Genomic DNA, 25,222 nt, shown 5'->3' on the forward strand with positions numbered 1-25,222 from the left:
TCCTCCCAGAGTCTGAAATCAAGGACACCTGAAGACATTTAGGACCTTGTGTAATATGCTGAGCAGAAGCAAGTTTCATGTGTCTTGGCAAAGATCAGAGTTAGTTAGTGTCAGAGTTAGGGCTGCCCACTATTACATAATCCACATGACACTCACATACTCAGGAGTCTTGGCATTCCTCCAGCCCTCCCCATCTGGAATGCTATTTATCCAGTGGGGCTGCAGGGATTTCCTTGCAGTTTCTCATCATCATCATCAGAGGACAATATGGTAGAGAAACTGCAGACAGCCAACCTGCTTCTCTTTTTCTGCACTCCTGCTGAAGTCAAACTGGTACGAAGCAACTGGGATAAGGACAATGTACAAATAGCTATCTGCCCCAGTCCCCTACCGCTCGGCAGTGAAAGGGCCAGGAGGGGCAGGCAAGGAAGGGGAGAGAGAACAGGGAAGGGGATGAAAACAGGAATAAAGAAGAGTATCGCGGCTTTCCAAATCCCTGTAGCTGCTACTGACTCTTCCAACACCTCACCTGAGTGGTGCAGTGGGACGGGCTCCTTGTACCACCTATTCCACTGCATGAGAAGGTGGTGGAGAATAGCCCTGCAGAGGGACACAGTTACTTTTTCTAATTGGCAAGAAATATCTAAATAGAAGCAAGTGCACAAAACGTGCCAGATATGCAGAGCTGAGAGTAAAACTCAGGGCACCTGGTTTCTACTCAACCTATATCTCTGTGCCACAATCTGTGAATCCATCTCATTTATGTAACACATACTACTATACTAATTATATTAAATTAGTGATTCGGTGCTAATGACAGCAAAGTACTGACCCTTTCCCCACTCAATTGGTTTTTATTCTTATAGTTCCAACATGCTGTAATATATTATAATTCTTCAGTAGGATTCCTAGATTTCTTGTTCTGGATACTTCTCTTTCCATAGGTAGTCACAATTGTGACTCTCTGTGATAGCAGATGAGAAACGCTGATACTTTAAAAACGTATTAAAAGTATTGTATTTGCTTTTTCTTTTAATTAAATATGCACAAATGAATTTATGGTTCATGAAAGTGAGGGGCAGGTAGTACTGACATGAGTCTGCTATAATGCTGAGAGGTTCTGTGCAAGATTCCCATGAAAGACCTGATGATATATCTCAGTCCTCACCTAAGCTTCAACACCCTTGCAATTACTGTTGAGCACAGCTGTCAATTATAGTATGTCACTTTATCCAAAATGATATAGTGGGCTCAATTTTCAGCTGCACCAAATTTACACTTGGTACAGCTGAGCAGAGGAAGCAGCGGAAGGTGACTGTAATATGCATTTCTGTTCCTCCAATCTTGGGCTGGCTGAGGGCCAAAATGCAGCTGCAGTAGTCCCCTAGGGATTACTGAGCCAGGCAAGGATCAGGTGGAGCACTATGTACTCCAGCCTGCCCCTCCCTTTTCCAACCCATGGCATGCTGCTCCCTGCCCTCTCCATCCATTATCTGAGGGTGGTGAGTGAGAGAAGCTGGTGGGATAGAGACACCTATGCTGGCTCTGTTTAGGGGAAATCCATGGCTGCTCCTTTAGAGCATCTTTCTAGTTAGTCTGTGAAAAGGCTATGCAAAGCAGCGAGAGCCATGGCTGAAGACTGAGCCTAGTGTTTGTTTTTTCAAACCTATTTTACATTGATATTATAAGGATTAATTAGATAAATTTTACAATATACTATGAAGATTTGAAGTACTATATAAATGATAATTATTATTGCAAGGATAAACTAGAATTACGGGGAAACTAACCCACTTCATATAGATGGTCACCATCACTTAAATTCAGGTCTCCAAAGATGGGAGCTTAGTGAACTAACTCACTATGATAAATAGGCTCCAAATTCAGCAGTATTCGTTACACCACATTTAAAAGCAATGTGGTTGCAAATGGAACTTTACAGAAAGTTAAGTGGAGAGGTACTGAGGCAGAGAGGAGGCCCAAAAACCATATGCAGAGCTCAGATACATGATACAATTCAAAAGTTTTAAAATTGTAATTAAAAGTAAGTTAGTGAAATGTATCTCTAAACTTTTTTCCCTATTTATTACTGTTGTTTACTGTGAATTGTTTGAGTGAACAGTATTATAATTAGTGACATGCAAAAATCATAATCTTTCATTTTATAAAAATGAATTTTTAAAATAGCTACTTATAATGACTATAAACAACACGAGGTAGTCTGTATTAATGCACTGCTTGGTGAATATAGTTCGAGACACAGCCTCTGAGTGAACTTCAGCTGTATTTTAATTAGACAATGAAACACAATAGACCATGCGGTAGCTGATTAATGCATACCTTAGCTGTGCAGTGAGGTGCAGCCAAGAGCCTCCAGCAAACTAAGATTGTTTATTAATTAGCATGAATGCAGTCAACTGTACACTATTGTGATTACTGTAAAAACTGGGGAAATAAACTCATTTATTATCTCAATTGACACTCCTGTTAGCAATCTCAGCAGCAAGGCTAAAGGTTACAACTTGGCAGCAGCCCCTGCGGTGCCCTATTATTCTGGGCAGGCCTTATTTGGTGAAAAACTCTGTCTATATAAAAAGAGACCACTTAAAAAAAAATCAGGTCTAACGTGTCCAGTAGGCCAGTGAAAATGCCTGTATATGAAGAAGGGTAGAGTACCAAACTTCCCCAAAGATGTATATTGTATATTTCTGGTAGAAGCATATAATCAAATGTAGGTCAAATTCAGTTCAAAATCCATCCAACTTTTGTGGCATGGAGGCCAACCTAAGTTCTTAAATGCAATTTTTTTGAGACTTTCCAGCGCATTCACAACGTGAAAGCCAGATGGATTTTTGACCAAACCTAGCTTTATATAATTAAATTCTACCCTCATTATAAGGCTCTCCATTAGAACACTCTAAAATAAAACTACCGTTCCTAGCTTCCTGTCTACCTTATACTCCATTATCCTTTTGATTTAACAACGCCTTGGTACAACGCTCCAAAAGCTGGTGTTGTATGAGAAATCGCTATGTAAAAATGATGTTACTATGGAAAGAATTTCAGAGAGTAGGCTTCACATGCCAGTTATTCTTATGAATATCTAGGACATTTGTCTGCCTTCGTGATGAGTAACGGAATAATTAAGTTAACTGTTAGAAATAGTTTTACTACCCAAAACATACTAGGGTACAAATCAATTTAGTTTATTTAGATCTAAAACTGTTCTGGTATACAAACCTGGAGTTTTAGTTATTGTTTCATTAACTTCTCTCACTCCTTTACCTACAAGTAAAAAAACAAATTATCATTTTTATGAACATATTTATTTTTCTATAGAATGCTAAAACATAATGCTTGATTAAAGCAATTATCCCTCCTATATTTGCAGCAGAAATAACTAATGCCTAGAACATATTACAGATTCAAACCCATACAGCCGCACACATTCATTGGGGAAAAAAAACCCTTGGGAAACCAGCACTTTTATTGTGATAAATTAGTTGACTACAGAGGTATGTATTTAATGTATTCAGGCCTAAAGTTTATTGTTTTATATCAGTCCCAGTGCTATAAGAGAGAGCCTTATAGTGAGGATGAATTATGTATCTATGTAAGTATAATAATGTATTAAATCAAAATTAAACAAATACTACTAGTGAATAACACTAGGGATATGGCACAAACCAGCAAAAAGACAGGTAACTATGTCAATGATGACACAGGAGAGAACCACATCATGTGTACGTTAGTGTAGCTCCACTGAAGTCAATGTCAATTTGCACCATTTGGGGGTTCCAGCCCCATATTGTTAGGTGCTTAAAAAATACAAAAGTCAGGCAGATAGACTATTCTGTTGTGTGCTCTTTTTCTTCACAGGCATACCAGGTGAAATCCACCCCTGCGCAAAAGAGCTCTCAAAAGTCCTATGCACTACTTATGTCTTATTTTGAAGGTTTCAGTAACATGTAAGTGGTATACTTTGTGTGAACTCTTTGCGCAGGGGTGAATTGTACCCTAACAGCTATGTGTCAGCTCAAACTAGTTGGCCGTTGTTAGCTTGTATGCACACATGAACACTACTGGACAGTTTTTTAATATTCTGTTTACTGGTCTTAAAAAACAACAAGGGGGGGAAAGTCTTACACTTCATTTGAAAGGCTGCACTTTAAAAATATCTCTCAAACAACTCTTCATCAGAACTAGTGATATATAGCACCCTTAAAAAATATTTTGCAGGGAACTGGTAATGGAATACAAAGAACCAAAATGGTCTATGTTCACTAAACACGTTTTTAGTTATTTTCTACAGTTGCAAGTTGCTTCAAACAAAATGTTACAGGCAGCTAGTCAATAGCACATATTTGTTTTTTTGTTTTTGTTTTTCTTTTATTTAAAACTGTTAAAAGTTTAAATGGTGCAGAGACAGAGATTTACAAACCACAATCAATTTAAACATAATGGCCAAATTTTGCTTTCGGAAATCTGTATCCAGAGTATGCCAGTGGAATTATATCAGATTTACACTTACGTAATTCAGAGCAGAATTTGGCCCAATGGCTTATTTTCAATTTTGTTGAGTTTTATTGTTCACTTTTATTTTAAAGGAAACACATTCTCCATGGATAAAAAAAATGCACCTAATTTATCCAAACATACCTGCATGATTTCAAAAGCCAGTCTGCTATGAAAGAACTTTAAAAAAAAGTTAAACCCCTATAAATAATGTACATTAAGCACTGAAAAACACATTTAAAGAATGTTAAGATTTGACACAAACTGAGATAAGAAAGAAAACGCACGGTTAAAATTGACTGCTTGTCTTGAACAAATTGTGGTCTTTTAGTTTAACTTTTTTATTATCTGTAGGTATACTTTTTTTCTGAGTGAGTTCAGGATGGTACATTCACTTTGAATGTATTCATTTGCTCAGTTTATGTCATAATCTGAACACTATTATGACAGTTTGTTTTATTGTGATATTAATTGGTCCTAATTCAACCCTGGTATACACTCTAAAATCAATAGAATTATACTAGGATAAATATGAGTCCAATTTCTGTAGAGTGTGATATATCACTTGATCAACAACTTACTTTTACAAATAGGTGGCTTTCCTGTCCATTTCATATCTGGTTTACATGTCCGGTGCTCTGATCCACCAGCAAGAAAAAATCCTGGCTGACAGGTATACACCAAAGTGTAACCTAAAGTAGGAAGATCTATTGCTTTCACATCTACATGCGCTGGTGTCTCTGGCTGTCTGCAAGCATGAGCTGAAAGGGTTTTTTAGGGTTAGCAAAAGCTGCAACAAACAGTTGTACACAGTATCTATTTACAGAATTTAGAACAAACACATGCCAATCCATCCCTTTTCACTTAGCAAACTTTCTACCATTTTAAAAATGGCAAGCAATTTTTATATTTTCAGCAGAAGTAACATTGAGACTTTGTGATGTATTGTTGTGTTGTGGGAAGTTGGAAATAATGACTCCTACTAATATCATCTATTTCTACACAGTACACTGAAGATCCATTATTAAGGCGAAGGAGAAAAAGAGTTAAAAGGAAGAAAAGCCAGGGCACATGCCATTGCAAATTATTCTGTGATCGGTATTGTATTGTTGTACTGTCATAGCTTCAAGCATCATATAAATTCAGTGTCTGAAACAACCTTGAAAATTACAGTGATTAGTGTGCTAAATAAATTCATTATAAACATCAAATGAAATAAAGGTTCCATATAAAGGTTTTATCATACTTCACTGGGTATAACAGAAATTGTTGCAATAGATGTCTCAATCTTTCTGCTCCATTTGTCCATTTATAACATCTTAAAATTAATCTGAAATGGGATTAGAATCTAAGGTCATTCTAAACCAGTGGTTCTCGATTAGGGGTACATGTACCCCTGTGGATAAGCAGAGGTCTTCGAGGAGGTACTTTAACTCATCTAGATATTGGCTTAGTTTTACAACTGGCTACAAAAAAAGCACTAGCAAAGTCAAGTACAAACTAAAATTTCATACAGACAATGACTTGCTTATACTGCTCTATATATTACACACTGAAATGTAAGTACAATATTTATATTCCAATTGCTTTATTTTATAATTATGTTTAAAAATGAGAGTAAGAATTTTTTCAGTAATAGTGTGTTGTGACACTTTTGTATTTTTATGTCTGATTTTGTAAGCAAGTAGTTTTTAAGTCAGGTGAAACTTGGGGGGTACGCAAGACAAATCAGACTCCTGAAAAGGTACAGTAGTCTGGAAAGGTTGAGAGCCACTGCTCTGAAGTATTATTTTTATTTTAGATCAGTCTATTATATTGTAGTAGTTCACTGATGTACTCTAACCATCACAGAAATCCAAATATATTGATCTTCCAGCTTCCCACTTGGAGCCCAGAAGAGCTGTGGAGTCATGAGTCACACTTCATGGTTCACAGAAGACTAGCCAACAAAATGTTCCTACACATACAGTGTGCCATATTCTGTTCTCAATGACACCAATATAAACACAAAAAAATCTACATGAACTTTAGTAGAGTTATAACAGATTTGCTCTGGTGTCACTGAAAGCAGAATTTAGCCCAACAGAGTTGATACAGTGACAGTGAGCACAATGATAAAGATACCATTTGTCAACAGTCACCACACCATGGCATCTGACACACAGAAATTTACTGCTACATTTAGAAGAGTAAATGACTGCAGTAAACTATGTAGTATCTGTTGGCAAACTCTGACTTTGAGACAGTGGGGAGTATGTTGCATATTATCTACTATATGAGATTAAAAAGTGTATTGGTTTATTACCTTGTCAAAAACTACATTACACATTGTCAAGGTTCCTTTCCCACTCTGAACTCTAGGGTACAGATGTGGGGACCTGCATGAAAATCTCGTAAGCTTACTTTTACCAGCTTAGGTTAAAACTTCCCCAAGATACAAACTATTTTACCTTTTGCCCTTGGACTTTCGCTGCCACCACCAAACGTCTAATACCGGTTACTGGGAACGAGTCCGTTTGGAAACGTCTTTCCCCCCAAAAGCCTCCCAAATCTTACACCCCCTTTCCTGGGGAAGGTTTGATAAAAATCCTCACCAATTTGCATAGGTGACCACAGACCCAAACCCTTGGATCTTAAGAACAATGAAAAAGCATTCAGTTTCTTAAAAGAAGAATTTTAATAGAAGAAAAAGTAAAAAGAATCACCTCTGTAAAATCAGGATGGTAAATACCTTACAGGGTAATTAGATTCAAAACATAGAGAATCCCTCTAGGCAAAACCTTAAGTTACAAAAAGACACAAAAACAGGAATATCCATTCCATTCAGCACAGCTTATTTTCTCAGCCATTTAAACAACAGAATCTAACACATATCTAGCTCGATTACTTACTAAATTCTAAGACTCCATTCCTGTTCTGTCCCCAGCAAAAGCATCACACAGACCGAGAGAGAGGCTTTGTTTCTCCCTCCCCCCAGCTTTTGAAAGTATCTTGTCTCCTCATTGGTCATTTTGGTCAGGTGCCAGTGTGGTTATCCTAGCTTCTTAACCCTTTACAGGTTAAAGGGTTTTTCCTCTGGCCAGGAGGGATTTTAAAGGTGTTTACCCTTCCCTTTATATTTATGACACATAAATTTTAAAGAAAAAAACCCTGTACTTACGAATGCATTCAGACTGTATACCACTCCAAGTTAAGTTTGCAAGACAAGATCGAGTAGTAGAGCCTTGAATATGATAACCCTTCCTACATCTGAAAAAGACTGTGCTTCCAACCTGCAGAATCAAAAGTAGAATATAAGAGAAAACGGGAAACCAGCACTTGCAATCAGTTGACAGCATAGTGATATGCTGCCAGGGAGATTTTTAAAAAAAGATCATCAGTTTGCAGTTTACAGAGTTAGATTTTTTCCTTATGCAATCAAAGTCTCATCCATGATGGCAAAACTGAATTTATCTGCCAGTGATAGATAGAAAAAAATGGATCAGACTGGACACACAAAAAGGAACCACACTCTATACACTCTCAACTTTCTAGTCTATCAATTTGTGTGACAGAAGCAACTAAAATGTGTGACAAATGACTAAAATGGTATTTCTATACATTGCACTACATTTGACTTACCATAACTAGAAAACTTGCTTTTAAAGATTTTTTTCTCACTGTATGAATTAATAAGCTATTTGTTTAAAAAGAAAATAGGAAAATACAAATTCCATACTGTGCAATGATAAAAGATCTCTTGCAGTTACACCTGCAGTTATATTCGTACAGAAAATTATGGGCATAATTGTTGATGCTACATTTGTGACTATGTACTACCTAAGTTCTGCTTGAGATGCTCAAGAAGCGAAGTGATGATTGACAGTACTGAAAGCTGTACTGTGATTAAGTGGGTGAGAAAACAGTAAGGAATGCAATCTCTATTAGAAAGAGTAGAACACTAGACTGCAAGTGAAGAAGGCAGTTCTAAGTAAAGTGGTCATAAAAGTGAGAAAAGACCACTTTCTTTACAATCCTTTTGAGGAAAGGAAATTAAGGAAATGGGATAGGAATTTCATAGATTCACATGTTCTAAGGCCAGAAGGGACTATTGTGATCCTCTGTTTTCTCCTTCATACCACAGGCTACAGGACTTCTTTGAATTAATTTCTTTTAACTACAGCATATCTTTTAGAAAAAAAAACCCATCCAATCTTGATTTTAAAATGGCCAGTGAGGAAGAATCTATCAGAAACCTTGGTATGTTGTTCCAATAGTTGATTACCCTCATTTTTAAAAATGTGCACCTTATTTGTAGGCTGAATTGGTCTAGCTCAGTGGTGGGCAAACTGCGGCCCATCAGGATAATCTGCTGGAGGGCTGTGAGACAGTTTGTTTACATTAGCATGGCTGCGCGCATCTCCCAGTGGCCATGGTTTGCCATTCCCGGCCAATCGGAGCTGGGGGAAACAGCGCAGGATGTGCTGACCAGGAACTGGCCGAGAATGGCGACCCACGGACACTGGGAGGTCAGGACAACTGAGGATGAAGAACTGTCCATTGAGGAAGTGCTTTTGCTGACAGAGGAGATGAGTTGGTAATAGATTTGATGAAGGAGTAAGGAAAGAGATGTAAATTATAATAATATGGATAAGTACAAATAGATATTAATGTGTAGCATGCAAGTGAATAATATTTAATATTTAATAAAAATAATACACTGCCAAGTTATAGCACCTTCTATCTGAAGATCTCAATGGACACTACAGAGGAATACAAGTATTATCAATTTAAGTGTATACACGGGGAACAGAGGCAAGAGAAGCTAAAGCCAACATTTTCAAATGTTGGTGCCTAACATAAAATCTATATTGAGACATCTAAAGAGAGGTGGCCTGATGATCCCATGAGCACAGCATCTACAATCCAATTCTACCTGAAGTGGGTCTGAAAATTAGGACACTTTTGTTAAATGTCTAATTGATGGTATGGATTTTCTTGCATAATTGTTTGCACCCATGTCTGAAAATTTCCATCTCAGTGACATGTCCAAAGACATACAGAGAGAGTAGAGTCTAGAATAGAATGCAGCTCTTCTGACTCTTAAGTGCTCTTGCTTTTTGTAAAAATATTGTCAATTATGATACTAGTGAATACCAGTATGAATTTCACCGTAAATTGGAATTTCATAACAGGAAGTGTCAATCTAGAAAGGATTTAAATAGGTCAAGGAAAAATGACACGACTATGCTCAAGCCAGTAATAGAGTTATGTATCTTTTTCAATCTTCAGAAGGAATAAAGTAATTTACTCTTCATATTGCTTAGCTGAGAAAGGGCTGGAGGTGTGTATGCATTGGTACAGCAGGGCAATGAAATACAGCTAACTGAAAATGAACTCAGGTAAGTCAGAGGTGATGCTGGTAAGCACAGATAAACACCTCAAAGAATTGCCCTCTTCCATAACATCTTTCTCTAACAAAGTCATCTACCCACAGATTGTTAAAAGTTGATTCCCAGCAATGGTGTCCTATTGGATACCTCACTGAAACTGGATATTCAAATAATCACAGCTGTAAAATGTGTCCCCTTCCATCAGTAGCATCCAAAAACTGCATTCCATCCTATCAGACTGACCTGACTCAGTGAAGCAAGCATTTATGATGTCAAGGCTCTATTACTACTAGTAGTTATATCTAGAAATGAAACCCTGAACAATCTAAGACCAAAATAGGCATTAAGAGTTACCAGTGCCTTCAATAATAAATGAGGAGAGAAACTGAGTCTGTATATTCTGGAGAAATCAGTGATAGAGATGGAGTTGGTGCAATTATGATCCATATATTCATGGGAACTGGTGATACAGGTGGATGTATGAGATAGAAGGGATGCAATTTGATCAAGATATTCAGAAAGGCTAGAGTTACTGGAGAAGTGCAGGCTAAGAAAGCTCAAGAGATAACTGACTGGAGAGAAATCATATGTCCAGGAGTCGACAGAAATAGGTAGGGGACTAATTTAGGGACAGCAGAGATTAACTGAAAGACAGTTACTGTATTCACTATAGTAAACACGTTCCAAAGTAAAATTTCACTAACAATTTATTCTCTGATAGAATCCTAAATAATTCTCATCAGTCCGAACATTGAATGACAATGACTCATTATGGCAGTTAGGTACTTCTGTGATATTTTCTCAATTTCTTTCAAGACAGATGCTTAATAAACTAATATTTCATGCAGAATTAAGGGATTATAAGGATGACACTCAAAGAGAATTTTGACCATCATGCAGACTAACTTGAGCTTCTGTGTTTATGCATGGAATTCAATATGCTTTTATAATTGAATGAAGCTACTTGATGGCATGTGTCAGGGTCTGATCCAAAGCCCTGAGAAGTCAATGGGACTTCTTCCAGTGACTTGAATGGCCTTTTGATCAGGCCCTTAGTATATCAGCTATTTACTCACTGTTTGTTAAAGTATGTAACAGCTACGGGTATAGAACAAAACAATTTAATCTGAGGGAGAAAAAATAACCTTGAATAACCTTGTAGGGATATAGCTAAAATACTGCATGCACAATATAATTATTGTCCACTCAAAGGTCTATAGCATATCATTAATTTTTAAGCAAAAGTCCTCACTTATTTCAGTGGGGAATTCTACTAAAAACTTATGACATGATATATTTTAAAGACTGTGAGTTTCTTCCTAAAGCTCCATATTAAACCAATAACTGAAGATGAAGCCTGAGGTTTTAGTCAAAACAAATCTGAAAGTGATAAACATTATTTTTAACATTTAAAGCTAAAAACAATTTAACATACATTAATATTAAATGTATTCCAATTTCAGGAAATTAGTAAATAAAAAGGCTCCTTACCTCATAACCTCTAGAATTGTTCTGTATTCCATAGGGTGGAGTACCAGGATCTGTGCAAGTGTTATGGGCTGGATCTAAATTTTAAAATGGAAAACACAGGAGATGTTATTTCAGTTTAAATTTTCAAAGATAAATTAAAACCACACAAAATTACAGTACTTTTTTTTTCTTTCAATATGTTCACAAGTAATTCATGAAGATAGTTTTGGCAGCACAGAGATTTCAGAACTGGGATTTTTTTTTTGTACACAACTGACCCCTTTGAATCTTATGGAATACACAGCATATTGTGTCAGTCAAAAGCATTATACATAATGCAGATGTAACACTGAGAGACATCTTTCCCTCCTAGTGTTCTTTTCCTAGGAACCACAGAGTTGTAAAGCCAAATTTCTGAAAACCAACCTTAGGAAGCTAAGCATAAAATTATTTGCCAGAAACTCTTTTTTGTGACCATGAAAGCACATGCTTTAAAAGAGGCCCAGAAACTCAGCTCTGGTTGAAGAGTTAACAGTACATCTCAGAAAAGGTGTGGATGTCGAGTTCCCTTAAATCCTGGGCTGGCTGTCCTCTGGTCTGGTTATACCAGCTGCCAACATTCCCTAGAGACGGACATGACAGTTTGGGAAGATTATCGGGGTGCCCAGTCATGCCTGTTAGGTGGGCAGGATGGAAGGTGGGTAGCATAGGAGCTGAGAGGATGGCTGTACGCCACCAGAAACTCCCACTATATTGGGATGATCCTCCCATGGCTGGCTATTCTGGTTTTGTTCTGGCACTGCAATATAAAGCTCAGGATTTGGGCCTATATTTCATCTGTAACAATTTCCAATGCTCTGTAATCGTAATCCTATAATCCAGTGGTGTGATATATCATTTCTTTATAGCCTGATTTCCAATTTCAGTGCTAGTCAGTCACTTTCATCATCCTATCGCTAGAATACATAATGCACTGATTTATAAAGGAAATCTTAGTGGCTTCAGAATTCAGATAGATGGGAACCTAACGCATGACATTTTAAAAAACATGTAGTACTTGAACAATCAAGGGACTTTTAACTTCATCATCAGTTAGTCTGGACAGCTGCTAATGGAAAAATGAAACAGATCAGTCTTTTTTTTAAAAAGTGCATCACCAACAGAAACCAACCTCTTGAAAAAAAGAAAAAAAACAGAATTAGATAGCCCACAGCTATTATAACAAAATAAGCAGTGTCAAGAAGTGGTAAACATTGCCATCTTTGGGGAAATTTGTTCCTGTAGGAGATTATTTTTGTTATAATTTTTTTCAACCATCTGATTTTACAGGTAAAAAATACCTTTAAATTACTGACACCTTTCTTCTTTCCACAATGATATTTTCTAAAACTGCAGAAGCTCTAATATGAAATGTTTTGTTATTATAATAGTAGAAAAGCTGTGACTGAGGGGGCTTCTTGAGGTAAACCAGATCTTTTTGATGCAACATATTCAATGTATTTATATATCACTTACTGTAGAAAATAGAAAAATTTACTGGAAGTTGACTCCCAGCTATTTGCAGGTTTACACCATCATTTTAATGCTCATATACAATTTTCCTGTAACTCATATTCTTCACTGCTGAATGAAGATGTGACACACTCGTATTGCCCACAGCAGCACAGTCTGGATTAAGGACATTAGAATTTATTCAGAGTACACATCTGAATTTAGTGCTAGTGGCTCCTCATTAACTGACCAGAGAAAGGGGTAAACAGTGAGGTGGCAAAGTTTGTGGTGATACTAAACTGCTCAAGATAGTTAAGAACAAAGCAGACTTTGAAGAACTTCAAAAAGATCTCACAAAACTAAGTGATTGGGCAACAAAATGGCAAATGAAATTTAATGTGGATAAATGTAAAGTAATGCACACTGGAAAAAATAACCCCAATTATACATACAATATGATGGGGGCTAACTTAGCTACAACTAATCAGGAGAAAGATCTTGGAGTCATCGTGGATAGTTCTCTGAAGACGTCCACGCAGTGTGCAGCGGCAGTCAAAAAAGCTAATGAGATGTTAGGAATCATTAAAAAAGGGATAGAGAATAAGACGGCAAATATCTTATTGCCCTTATATAAATCCATGGTACGCCCACATCTTGAATACGGCGTACAGATGTGGTCCCCTCATCTCAAAAAAAAAAGATATACTGGCATTAGAAAAGGTTCAGAAAAGGGCAACTAAAATGATTAGGGGTTTGGAACGAGTCCCATATGAGGAGAGATTAAAGAGGCTAGGACTTTTCAGTTTGGAAAAAGAGGAGACTAAGGGGGGATATGATAGAGGTATATAAAACCATGAGTGGTGTGGAGAAAGTGAATAAGGAAAAGTTATTTACTTGTTCCCATAATATAAGAACTAGGGGCCACCAAATGAAATTAATGGGCAGCAGGTTTAAAACAAATAAAAGGAAGTTCTTCTTCACTCAGCGCACAGGCAACCTGTGGAACTCCCTGCCTGAGGAGGTTGTGAAGGCTAGGACTTTAGCAGGGTTTAACAGAGAACTGGATAAATTCATGGAGGTTAAGTCCTTTAATGGCTATTAGCCAGAGGATGGAGATGGATGGCAGGAGAGAAATCACTTGAGCATTACCTGTTAGGTTCACGCCTTCTCAGGCACATGGCATTGGCCACTGTTGGTAGACAGGATACTGGGCTGGATGGACCTTTGGTCTGACCCAGTATGGCCATTCTTATGTTCTTATGTTCAGAGAAGGGTGTTTTCAATAAGCTTTCTTGCTCCCCCTCTTACCCAATGTCACCTCTTCAAATGAGCCAATCCCTTCTGCCTCAAGAAAAATCATCACTGTGATCATTTAATTCTAAATTTGAGCATGTTTGTTTAGAAAACAGCAGAGACATTTCCGCATCCTCTCACCAAAATCACACACAAAAAGATCTCTATTTGCTTGGGGTCAAATCCTGAAATCAGTGGGAGATTTGATCTTACCCTGCAAGCACATAAGTCTCACTGCAATCAGTAGGAGGCTGCAAGCACATAAGCAAGCACATAAGTCTCACTGCAATCAATAGGAGGCTGAGAGCATTCAGAAGATTACAGAAAGTACTCAGAATCTCAAAAGATCAAGCCCACCCAGTATTAGCTACATGTGATCTTTTAATCTGTGCAGTTTGAAAAACCATTTTCACAAATCCCGACTGAACATTTTGATTTGGGACTTGATCTTGATCATGATAACAGATTATCTACAATACTCTGACTAATAAACAGCAGAGATGATGGAAATTATTACCAATACATGTTGGTTGAATTCCACTCCAAACACTATCTGCTTGACAGACTCTTCTTGAAGATCCTATCAGTATAAAAGGGGGTCGGCACTGAAAGAAGACTTCAGATCTGTAAGTGAAACTTTTCCCATTAAGACGCCCCTCAGCTGGAGTACCAGGATCTCCACAAAATGCAGCTATTGAAGAAAAAGAAAACAAAAAAGGGTATTTGAAGAACTGAACATACCTAACATTTAAAAGTAGCATTCATTTCTGAAGGCACAAGTGAGCAGAGGCTAGTCACTGCTAAATTTGAGTGCAAGCGTTCTACCATGTGATTATGCTCACAGATCAGGTACACAGATGTACAAATGGTAACATTTGTGCTCACAACTATTTGCCCCCATTGCGAGAAACTGCAGGCACAAGACTGCACTCACAAAATAGGCCACTTTAATTTAGGTGCCTGAATATGGATGTAGATGACTAGCTTTAGATACCAACTCTGAAAATACTGCCCTCATATTATTCTCAAAGTAGCCCAATTTTAGCATTTAATGGTGATCAGCACTAGACAAGAGTTCAGGTTGTGGGAATGTAGAAAAATGGACAGAATTTGGAGAGGCTGTCAAGGAAACATGAGCAGGATTTAAAGATGGTTTCTCAGTTGGGGGAGTGGGAAGAGAAAGAGAGAGAGAGAGAGACAGAAAGGGACAGAGAGGAATCAAAAAATATACTGAGGCTATGAGCTTAAGGGTTGCGGAGCTTAATGATGAACCTGGAAATGGTAACAGAAAAGGAAGAAAAAAAGAAGATTTAGGATTAGCTGGCTAAGGAGTTCATTTTAGCTATGTCGGTCTTCAGTTGGTGGCAGGACATCGAGTAAGGTTGACAGAAAGAGAGCTAGAGATATGAGTCCAAACAGAGAATGAGAGATCATGGTGGAAATGCAAATCTCTGTGTAGCAAGCAGAGAGTTGGTAAAGAGGTTGTTCAGGAATGAAGGTCCTGAATAGCCACAGTGGTCAGGGACGTCTATTTTACATTTTATCTGAAAAAAAAAAATGCACGCACAGCAGTATACTGCTCCTAATTCCAACCTATGGCACTGATTCAGTACTGAGTCAGGGAAGAACTTCATTTGACAAATAAATAGCACTCCTAATTTCAGTTCCCAGGGTTGGTTTGTTTGTTTGTGTTTAGGAAGTTCATGTCCTATTCTGAATGAGCCTGACCCTATTTAGCTTGTGAGAAATGAGGCAATCAGAGCTTAAGGTGGTTCAGCCACACACCATTATCTTCATACTTACGTAGACATTGTGGGATGTCTCCCCTCCATACACCTCGTCCTTCACATGAAAGAATAGCTGCATTGGATAACTGATAGCCCTCTGCACAATTGTAACTTACACTGGACCCCCAACGGTAATCTGATCCTTCTACTTTTCCATGTAGCACTTGTGGAGGTGGGCCACATGTGATAGCTATTGAAACAAAGAGAGAATATACAGATTTTATAGGATTTATACTAAATGTAATATTGTAGAGAGTCATGCTTCTGTAATCAAAACTTATTGGGAACAGTTTTGCCCCAAGAGAGGATGCACATTTTGACTTTTCCATAGTACACACACATTAAATACACACATGTGCATGTTAAATTTTATCAACATTGAGAGTTACAAAGGAGGGAGACAAACATAGCAAAATAAACAACATACATGATCAATCAATAAAAAGTTGAAATACAATTAATTTTCTGTTACTATTAAAATTTTAGACCATTTTTCACCATCACTGTGCTTTGGGACAATAATTAAGGGAAAAATCTTAAGGATCTTTCTCTGATTTTACTTATATAAGATCCCTTTTTCTAAGTCATCTAAGGCTGTACTCATTCAAACGATATTGACTTTACTGGTAATTATGTCGCTATATTTCTATTCAACTCTTAAAATATAGGGGCTATGTGGGACCCCCAGCGTTTTCCAGAGGATGCTCAAATTGATGGAAACTAAAACAAATTAAGTCTATTTTTAAAGAAAAGTATCTTTAAAAATATTGCTTCCTTCCACACACTATGCAAATATAAAGTGCTTCAGCTGATGCCTCCAACACCATTATAAATAAAAATTTGGTCAGCCAATCGCATAAACTAACATTTAATTATTAATGAGATCTTGTGCTGTACTTCTAAGAGGTGCAGCACAGAATTTGGAGCCCACGTCCTGCCACCCAAATCTGGGATACTTCAGGGCTGGAGATGTTCATGACATAACTTATACAGGCCTGGGACCCTAAGTTATGGCAGCCTCCCCAGGCTATCCTATGGGCTGCAGTGGTGATCCAGAATCTGCACAGTGCTGCATGCTATGACCCCTAACACACCTCTCCCACCTCCAGCCCTGTCCTTGTCATGCCCCTTACATCAGTGTTTGCAATAAGGTCCTCAGAAGGCAGCCTTTCAGCTGTCTTCCACAGTACCTGTGCTGGAGAATCCTTTTCCTGCCACAAACTTGGCTTTGGGGGCAGGGTTAGGATGTCACTGTTAGTATTTTCAGCCTTCTGCTCTAATATTTAACACATATTGTTGTGGCTCTAATAAATTCCAAGTCAGTTCTCTGTCAGTCTCCTCATTACATCTTATGTAGGGCAAAAATAACTACATGATTAAAATCTCTTATCTGACTGTCTCAGCAGTATATTAATGGTTTGCATCTTATCTATCTTAAAAGTGGTTGTGCAAATTGTTCCCCTTCATAATTAATAATAAAAATATTAATGGTATATACAGTATCAGAACAGTCATTGTAAGCTACTTAAGTTACAAAACAAACCTTTGCAGACTGGTTTACTCTGGTTCCAAGTGCTGTCTTTCGTACAACGTATAGTGGATGAACTGACAGGCTCCATCAAATATCCTGGGTTGCACTGATAGCTGACTGTCTTATTAAAGATAAAATCAGTTCCAAACTGCATACCATTTGCTATTCCACCTGGATCTCCACAGCTGATTACTAGTGAAGAAAGAGAATCTTACTTCAGCACCTATATAAATAAAGCTTAAAAAAACTAAGTACACATGGACACATTTGCTCATACACACAATGTCCCTTTTCTAGCATACACAAGCAGCAAAGCGACTTTGATCCAGCTGTTTTATCTGAAAACATTAAAAGGTAAACAAAAATGTTTCTTTTATTTTAAAAAGTACTAAATATCCTGGGCCAAATTCTTCACTGAGTAACACTTATATAAATGTAATGTAATGCAACTCCATTTGAGTCAATAGAGTTACTCTGCATTTACACCAGTGTAACTGAGGTCAGAATGTGCACCTTGTTTCTATTGTTTAGTGGAAAAAACACATATGACTGTGACCAAGTAGGCCTGGAAGGAAGTCTTCATGGGGTTCTGTAAAAGTTTTTATCAATCAGGTAGAGCCTGAACCTTCTCCCATTTATATCAATGGGAATTTTGAATGTCTTCAACAGGAACTGAATCAGGGCCTTAAAGTTGTTGCTGTTTTGTGACACACATTATATTCTCCTATTTGAGCTTCACAGAACTCCTGTCTCCTTATCAGCCTGACCATCAAAAAGGGATCAGATTTTCAAAGGAGCTTAAGTGACTTAGGAACACAAGTCCCATTTAGGCTCTTTTGAAAATTCCTGCAGTGCTGAAATTCTGCCCTGAATTTCACCTGGATAAGCACACTGAAATCAGTGGAGCTGCATAGGATGGAGGTGAAGGCAGAATTTAGTTCTACTTTCTGTCCCTAGGACTTTTTGTGAATCTTGGTACTCCATATTATGCTGCAGAACACTATTAAAGGCCCCAAACACTATAGAACAAATCCAGAAAAGTTCTGGACACCTAATCAACCCCGGTAGTTCCCACTGACGGGTCAGAATACACAAGCAGCTGAATGCCTTTCACTGTAATTGACTTCACTGGGCGTGAAAAGAATACAACACCTCACAGAGTGTGCTCAGCCTCAAAGTCAGTGGGAGTTATAAGTTCAGCACACATCAAAATTTGTACCTATCAATTTAATATTTAATATATATGTCTATGTATTGTATATTTCTATTAACAGTATACACCATTTATGTTAATGTGTACAATATATACAAACATAATTGGTTTTAATTGTTTTCACTCTACTGTTCACTCCATCCTGAATGCCTTGTAGGTTCTCTCTTGAAGAAAAATGTCCACAAATCTGCTGTTTCAATTTACTTCACAATAGTTCTCTAGAAGTAATTTTCCAGCACGTCTTTGTAAACGATCAGGAAAAAACCTGTTTCTTTAGATACAAACCCTGTAAAATAAAGATCTGGGCCAGTATTCACTTTACAGTTGTTCTTAAAAAAAAATTCACTAGTGTTGCTTTAAGATCTATAGTAAATGCAGTACTTGTGGTTTAAAGTTCCTTTAGGGTTTAATCAAATATAATCTGTTTTGGATAGTCAAATAACTTCATTCTGAAATTTTCCTGTGACTTGACTAATAGATAAAAATGTTAACTCAAAACAATTTTCACTAGTGTCATATGGGGTATTTCAGTGTTACTTTCTTCTGAATAATTCTGCAGCTAAGATCCTCACAAACACTGTAAATCCCAAATCTGAACTATGTCCAGCACAAGTTGTAGAAACAGAACTAGATTATAAAGGCTAATTTTTCAGAGCAGTTTTTGCTCCAACTACCTGTTCCTAAATTCACAGAAAATCTTGAAAAAGCAACATAAGGAGATAATTAAAAGTAGCGATATTTCAAAATATAATACTGAAATAATCAAACATGAAATAAGCCAAGGTATCTAAACAATATGTATTTTTGCTATTGTGAGGAGTAATATTTAATTTAACAGGTACTGGAATGAAAGCAATTTTCTGTATTCAAGCTACAAAGAACATTTTCTAACTTCTGTAACATAACAGACAGAGCTATAGAAAGGTTCATAGATTCACAGAGGGGACTATCTGGTCTGACCTTCTGTATATCACAGGGGCCAGAGAGGGGACTATCTGGTCTGACCTTCTGTATATCACAGGCCATTACATTTTAACTACTTACCCTGTATTGAAACTAATACTGTGTTTGACTAAAGCAGATCTTAGATACTAAGAGTCTTCTACTGTTCTACCTTGTAGAGCTACTTTTTGGAAGTAATCATAACAAAAAATGAAAAAAGTCCAACATTTATTAATGAATGTGTGTGCATGTTACCCTCTGAGAAGTGTGCTTATTCAAAAGTAGGAGATAATGGTTTACCAAGTTAATAACATCCTACTCTTTTTTAATCCTATTGTGACAAAAAGTCAGTTATTGACCTGTGCAGTCTGGAGCAGTGCCAGTCCATGTCCCATTGGCTGTACAGTGTCGAGTAGTTAGCCCTGAAGTCTTGTAACCTTCCCAGCAGGCATAGATGACTGAGCTCGAGAATAATATCCCATCACTGTATATTATCATGCCATTGGCTGGGGTGCCAGGATTTCCACAAGATACAGCTATCAAGAAAAAAAAAAGAAAGTCAATGTACCCATTATAAATTACTTGTCTGAAAAGCGTAAGGCAATGCATTTTAATAGCTTACAATTATTCTAAAAGCTGAGCATTTAATACATAAGGGGCTAAAATCTATTTTTTTTCCTTTCAGGCTTACACCATCATTTTATTTGATTACCGTAGTTACGGATGGTAAATGTAAATGAACAGATTTGTCTCTCTTACAGCACATGTTCAAAAAGTTACTGTACAAGATATGAAAATAAAATGAAAGAGAATCGCAATGACTTGAACTCTTGCCTACTGTATGTCTATCAGTATATGTCTGTGTTTGATGCCAGGCTGGAGGAAGGAGAAGGAAATGTTGCTGTGGCAGGGGATATATAGCTTGGGAAATGGATTAGTAGACAGAAAATAGGTGAAGTGGTCAAAGGTGTATGATACATTAATTGCATTTCTGAAATTTAGTGTATATGGTATTCATAAAATTCTTTTTGGCTGTGGGGCTGGGGAAAGAAATGAGGAAGAGGGACAGCTCAAGACTGGCCTGTGATCCAGCCTTTTGATGTACAAGTTACCTGGGTTCTATTCTGACCTTATCCCATTGGTCAAAGACAAAACATTTCCCTGAGCAGAGGAAGCAAATGCTTCAGGATTCTGCCACAGAACCACCATTTTAAAGGACTAAGATAAGAAAAACCTTCCTGCTAGACTAACTGCTATTCAGGGCAGAGCCCTGCTGAGTAGCTCAGTTCTCCTGCATGCATACTGTCCCCAAACTCCTCCTGGAAGCTCCATCTATCATATCAGCCTCTGTAATAGGTGTGGCAACTTCTCAGACCATATGTAAGAATGCAGCCCTTTTTTCCTGAATCACTTAGGCTTAAAATTCTATATTAAGATTCAGTATAATGATTGTTCAATCATGCTAGCAGGTGGGTCCAATTAACTCCGACCATATATAAATGGGATGGAAATGTCTGAAGGAAAAAGCAAAATAAAACAAACAAAAACCACAACCAATCAACCACCCAACAACTAATGACAGCTAAGGCCAGGGAGGAAGTTTAGGCTGAGGTTTGTGCTACGTTATTAATAGCTAAGCCAAATCCTGAGAAGGGAGGTGAGATTGGACACTAAACTTGGGATTCTCTTTATTAGAAATTACATTGTTTTACAACTCTGTGACCACAACTCCTTAGACAGGGACGAGTCATGGTCAGCCTGATTTGAGCTAGTCTTAGGCAACCCACAACCAGCTAAAATGATGTCAAACATGATTTTTTGCTGTGTACAGTGACTACAATGTTCTGGTCAGCATCATGTTAGTTAATATGACTCTTCAATATTGTGTTGTAATTTGATATAATTTTCTAATTAAGACAAGCCCTCAAAGATGTTGTGATCTCTTGATAACAGGGTAGAGACTCTGCCTGTTCGCAAGTCTTAAAACTTTAAAGCTCCACCACCCTGTAGCTACCGGTCGGAAGAAAGAACTTCCTGTTCCTTCTTTTTTTCCAGAGTTTTCTGACTGCTTTTCTATAGCACAGAGTCTTCACTATTCTATCCCAAAGTAATGCTGAACTTAAATTTTAGTTTGAAGAAGCCAGTCCTTGTAAAACTTTCTTACATTCTTCTAGTCTCTGAGCTCCGTTACAAACATACAAAGCCAGAATATATTAGAATGGGAATTCAGGCTCTTTTGTCATGAATATCCATAAATGTGTGCAAATACACTGGTTCACAGAGTTACCCATATTTACATAAATAAAAGTTCCTCCTCCTAACATTACTGTTGACTGACTGAATGCTTGTCAAAACCTGAGCCAAAGGGGGCATTAACATGGTGGTACTGTATTTTGTAAATATATTTTCAACCATGTTTTCCTCGTTTTTTCACAACTCTGGTCAACTAAATTCTACCTTAAGGAATAAAGATGCTACACCCACTGAAGTGGTAGCTGAGGACAGAACATGGACCAACATTGCTATATCATCCAACAAGTGTTCAATAAATATTTCTGTTATGTATTTGGGAGGGAGGCACAGATATAATATCATCATATGATGAGGATAACACTCTTTCCATTCCACTAATATCTCTGGAAGATGTTAAACAAACTACTAAAGTTAGACACTTTTAAACTCGGCAGGTCCAGACAACTTGCATCCAAGACTTTTAAAAGAGCTGTCTCAGTGGCTCGGGGACTATTAATATTGATTTTCAATAAGTCTTGGAGCACTGGCGAAGCTAATGTTGTGCCAATTTTTAATAAGGGTAAATGACCTGGGTAATTATAGACTTGTCAGCCTGAGATTAATCTGTGGAAAAATAAGGGAGCAAGTGATACTGGACTCAATTAATAAAGAATGAAAAGAAGCTAATATAATTAATGCAAATCAACATGGGTTTATGGAAAATAGATCCTGTCAAACTAATTTGATATCTTTTTCAGCTGAGATTACAAGTTTGGTTCATAATGGTAATAGCGTTGACATAATATACTTAGACTTCTGGAAGGCATTGGATTTGGTACCTTCTGACATTTTTTATTAAAAAAAAACCCCTAGAACAAAGTAAAATTAACATGGCACACATTACATGGATTAAAATTGGCTAACTGAGAGATCTCAAGATGTAACTGAAAATGGGGAATCTTCATAGTGCAGGTCTGTTTCCAGTGGGGTCCCACAGGGATTTGTTCTTGGCCCTATGCTATTTACTATTTTTATCAATGACCTGAAAGAAAACATAAAATCTTCATTGATAAAGTCTGAAGGTGGTACAAAAATTGGGAGAGTGGTAAATAAGGAGGAGGACAGGTCTCTGATACAGAGCAACCTGGATTACTTTGTATGATAGGCACAAACAAATAATACGTTTTTTAATATGACTAAATCTAAGTGTATACATCTAGGAACAAAGAACGTAGGCCATACTTACAGGAGGGTGGACTCTATCCTGGGAAGCAGTGACTCTGAAAAAGATTTGGGGTTGTGGTGGATAATCAGCCAAATATGAGCTCTCAGTGTGATGCTGGGGCCACAAGAGCTAGTGAAATCGTGGTTGCATAAAAGGGAAATTTGAGTAGGAGTAAAGAGGCTAATTTTACTTCTGTATTAGGCACTGGCACAACCACTGCTGGAATACTCTGCCCAGTTCTGGTACCCACAATTGAAGAAAGATGCTGATAAACTGGAGAAGGTTCAGAGAAGAGTCATGACAATGATTAAAGGACTAGAAAACATGGCTTAGCATGATAGACTAAAAGATCTCAATCTATTTAGCTTAATAAAGAAAAGTTTAATGGGTGACTTGGTTACAATATATAAGCATCAACATGGAGAAAAATATTTAATAATGGGCTTTTCTATCTAGGAATTTCAGACTGGAAATAAGGTGTACATTTGTAATGATGAGAATAATTAACCACTGGGATAATTTACCAAGGCTCATGATGGATTTACTGACAATTTTTAAATCAAAATTAGACTTTTTTTTTAAAGTTGTGCTCTAGGAATTATTTTGGGGAAAGTCTATGAATTGTAGCATACAGAATATCAAACTAGACCAGGGATCGGCAACCTTTGACACGCAGCCCATCAGGGAAAGCTGCTGGCGGGCCGGGATGGTTTGTTCACCTGCAGCGTCCGGCCGATCCTAGCTCCCACTGGCCGCGGTTCACCGTTCCAGGCCAATGGGGGCTACAGGAAACTGAAATCCAACAGCTCTTTGATATTTCAGTGTGTATACACACACACACACACACACACACACACAGATGAAAGAAGCTGACTTCAATTTAGCAAACACTGTCTGGGGGAATTTTTGGCATTAGAATTAGAATAATTCTATAGCCAGCTAAATTAATTCAGGCAGTGAATACAATACAGAGGAAGAATTCCAAAGACTATTCAACACTTCTTAAATTTGAGATTAGTCAGTCCTTTAGAAAACTGGCGGAATTCCAGTCTAACTGCTAAAAAAACAAATTACAGATAATGTTCAGGCACTGGCCAAAGTCCAAGACAGAGCTCCATTAAGAAAGCTTACACTCACCAACTAAACGTCTAAATGTTTTAATGCAATTTATACAAGCATGGCATGGCTGCAGATGCATAATACTGGCAAAACAATAATTTGAGATTAATTAATTGATTGTAGAATAATCCTAACATTATACATGCAACACTCATTTTACTTTCTACTTTTCCTCATATTAACTTCACTTCAGATAGATCTTTTCTGAAAATAATGACCATGTCTGCCCATTTGTGCTTACAATTACAGATTATAGGATTTTGTTAAACTAGAACATAATTGGATAATTAGAATAACTCAGTGTATTATCAATGTTTAGGATCATTTATAAATGTCTTTACTTGAATGAAGGGGTTTTATTCATTTTTCATGTATAAAATAGCTATAATTTTTGAAGCATAGAAAACAATTAAAACTTGAGATTTCCCAAGTGCGTAGTAGAGGACATTAAGTGATCTACAATAGTGATAATGTGCAGTTTTGTCAATTTTGGCAATTATACTCTCAAGATACAATTTTAGAGGTGCATTGTCATTTTCAAGCCAGACAAACCTTCATACAGCAAATACCTTTAAACACCAAAACATTAGTCACATTTTCTTTTTACTAGCACTGTCCTTGCACATCGAAAATAGCCTTTGATTGGTTTAATTCAGGTAGTAAGGGAAGGGCCTATACTATTGATGTCAAGAGATCACCAAAATGTGTTAGCTTAGCATAATAAAGTTCTAGTCAAATCTTTCAGCAGGAGCACTGAAGGTGCTGTGGAAGAAGAGAAGACTATAGGCTAATTAGCATAACATCTATCCTGGGCAAAATTATGGAATGGTTGAGTAAGGAATTAAATGATAGTAGCATAATTAATGCCAATCAATATGGTTTTATGGCAAATAGATCTTGTCAGATGAACTTGATATAATTTTTATAAGATCACAAGTTTGCTAGATATGATAGATTTTTACAAGGCACTTGACTAGTCCCATTTTAAAAACAAAAAGAGGTTCTTTCTGAGAGGTAGTTTGGCAACTTGGA

General features: G+C 37.3%; 1 protein-coding gene across 1 annotated transcript in view; it reads right to left on the minus strand.

The window, feature by feature from the left end:
- The window catches only part of CSMD1 (CUB and Sushi multiple domains 1), a 1,979,019-nt gene that overhangs the window by 25,534 nt on the left and 1,928,263 nt on the right, over positions 1-25,222 (minus strand). The window contains exons 58-65 of the mRNA XM_037894193.2: positions 19,974-20,150; positions 17,472-17,651; positions 15,945-16,118; positions 14,659-14,832; positions 11,379-11,452; positions 7,676-7,787; positions 5,097-5,276; positions 3,241-3,285 (exon numbers count right to left, since the gene is read on the minus strand). Coding sequence (XP_037750121.1) covers positions 3,241-3,285; positions 5,097-5,276; positions 7,676-7,787; positions 11,379-11,452; positions 14,659-14,832; positions 15,945-16,118; positions 17,472-17,651; positions 19,974-20,150 — 1,116 coding nt within the window. The remainder of the gene's footprint in view (positions 1-3,240; positions 3,286-5,096; positions 5,277-7,675; positions 7,788-11,378; positions 11,453-14,658; positions 14,833-15,944; positions 16,119-17,471; positions 17,652-19,973; positions 20,151-25,222) is intronic.

Source organism: Chelonia mydas, chromosome 3 (genome assembly GCF_015237465.2).
Source record: "Chelonia mydas isolate rCheMyd1 chromosome 3, rCheMyd1.pri.v2, whole genome shotgun sequence".
Classification (NCBI taxonomy): domain Eukaryota; kingdom Metazoa; phylum Chordata; order Testudines; family Cheloniidae; genus Chelonia; species Chelonia mydas.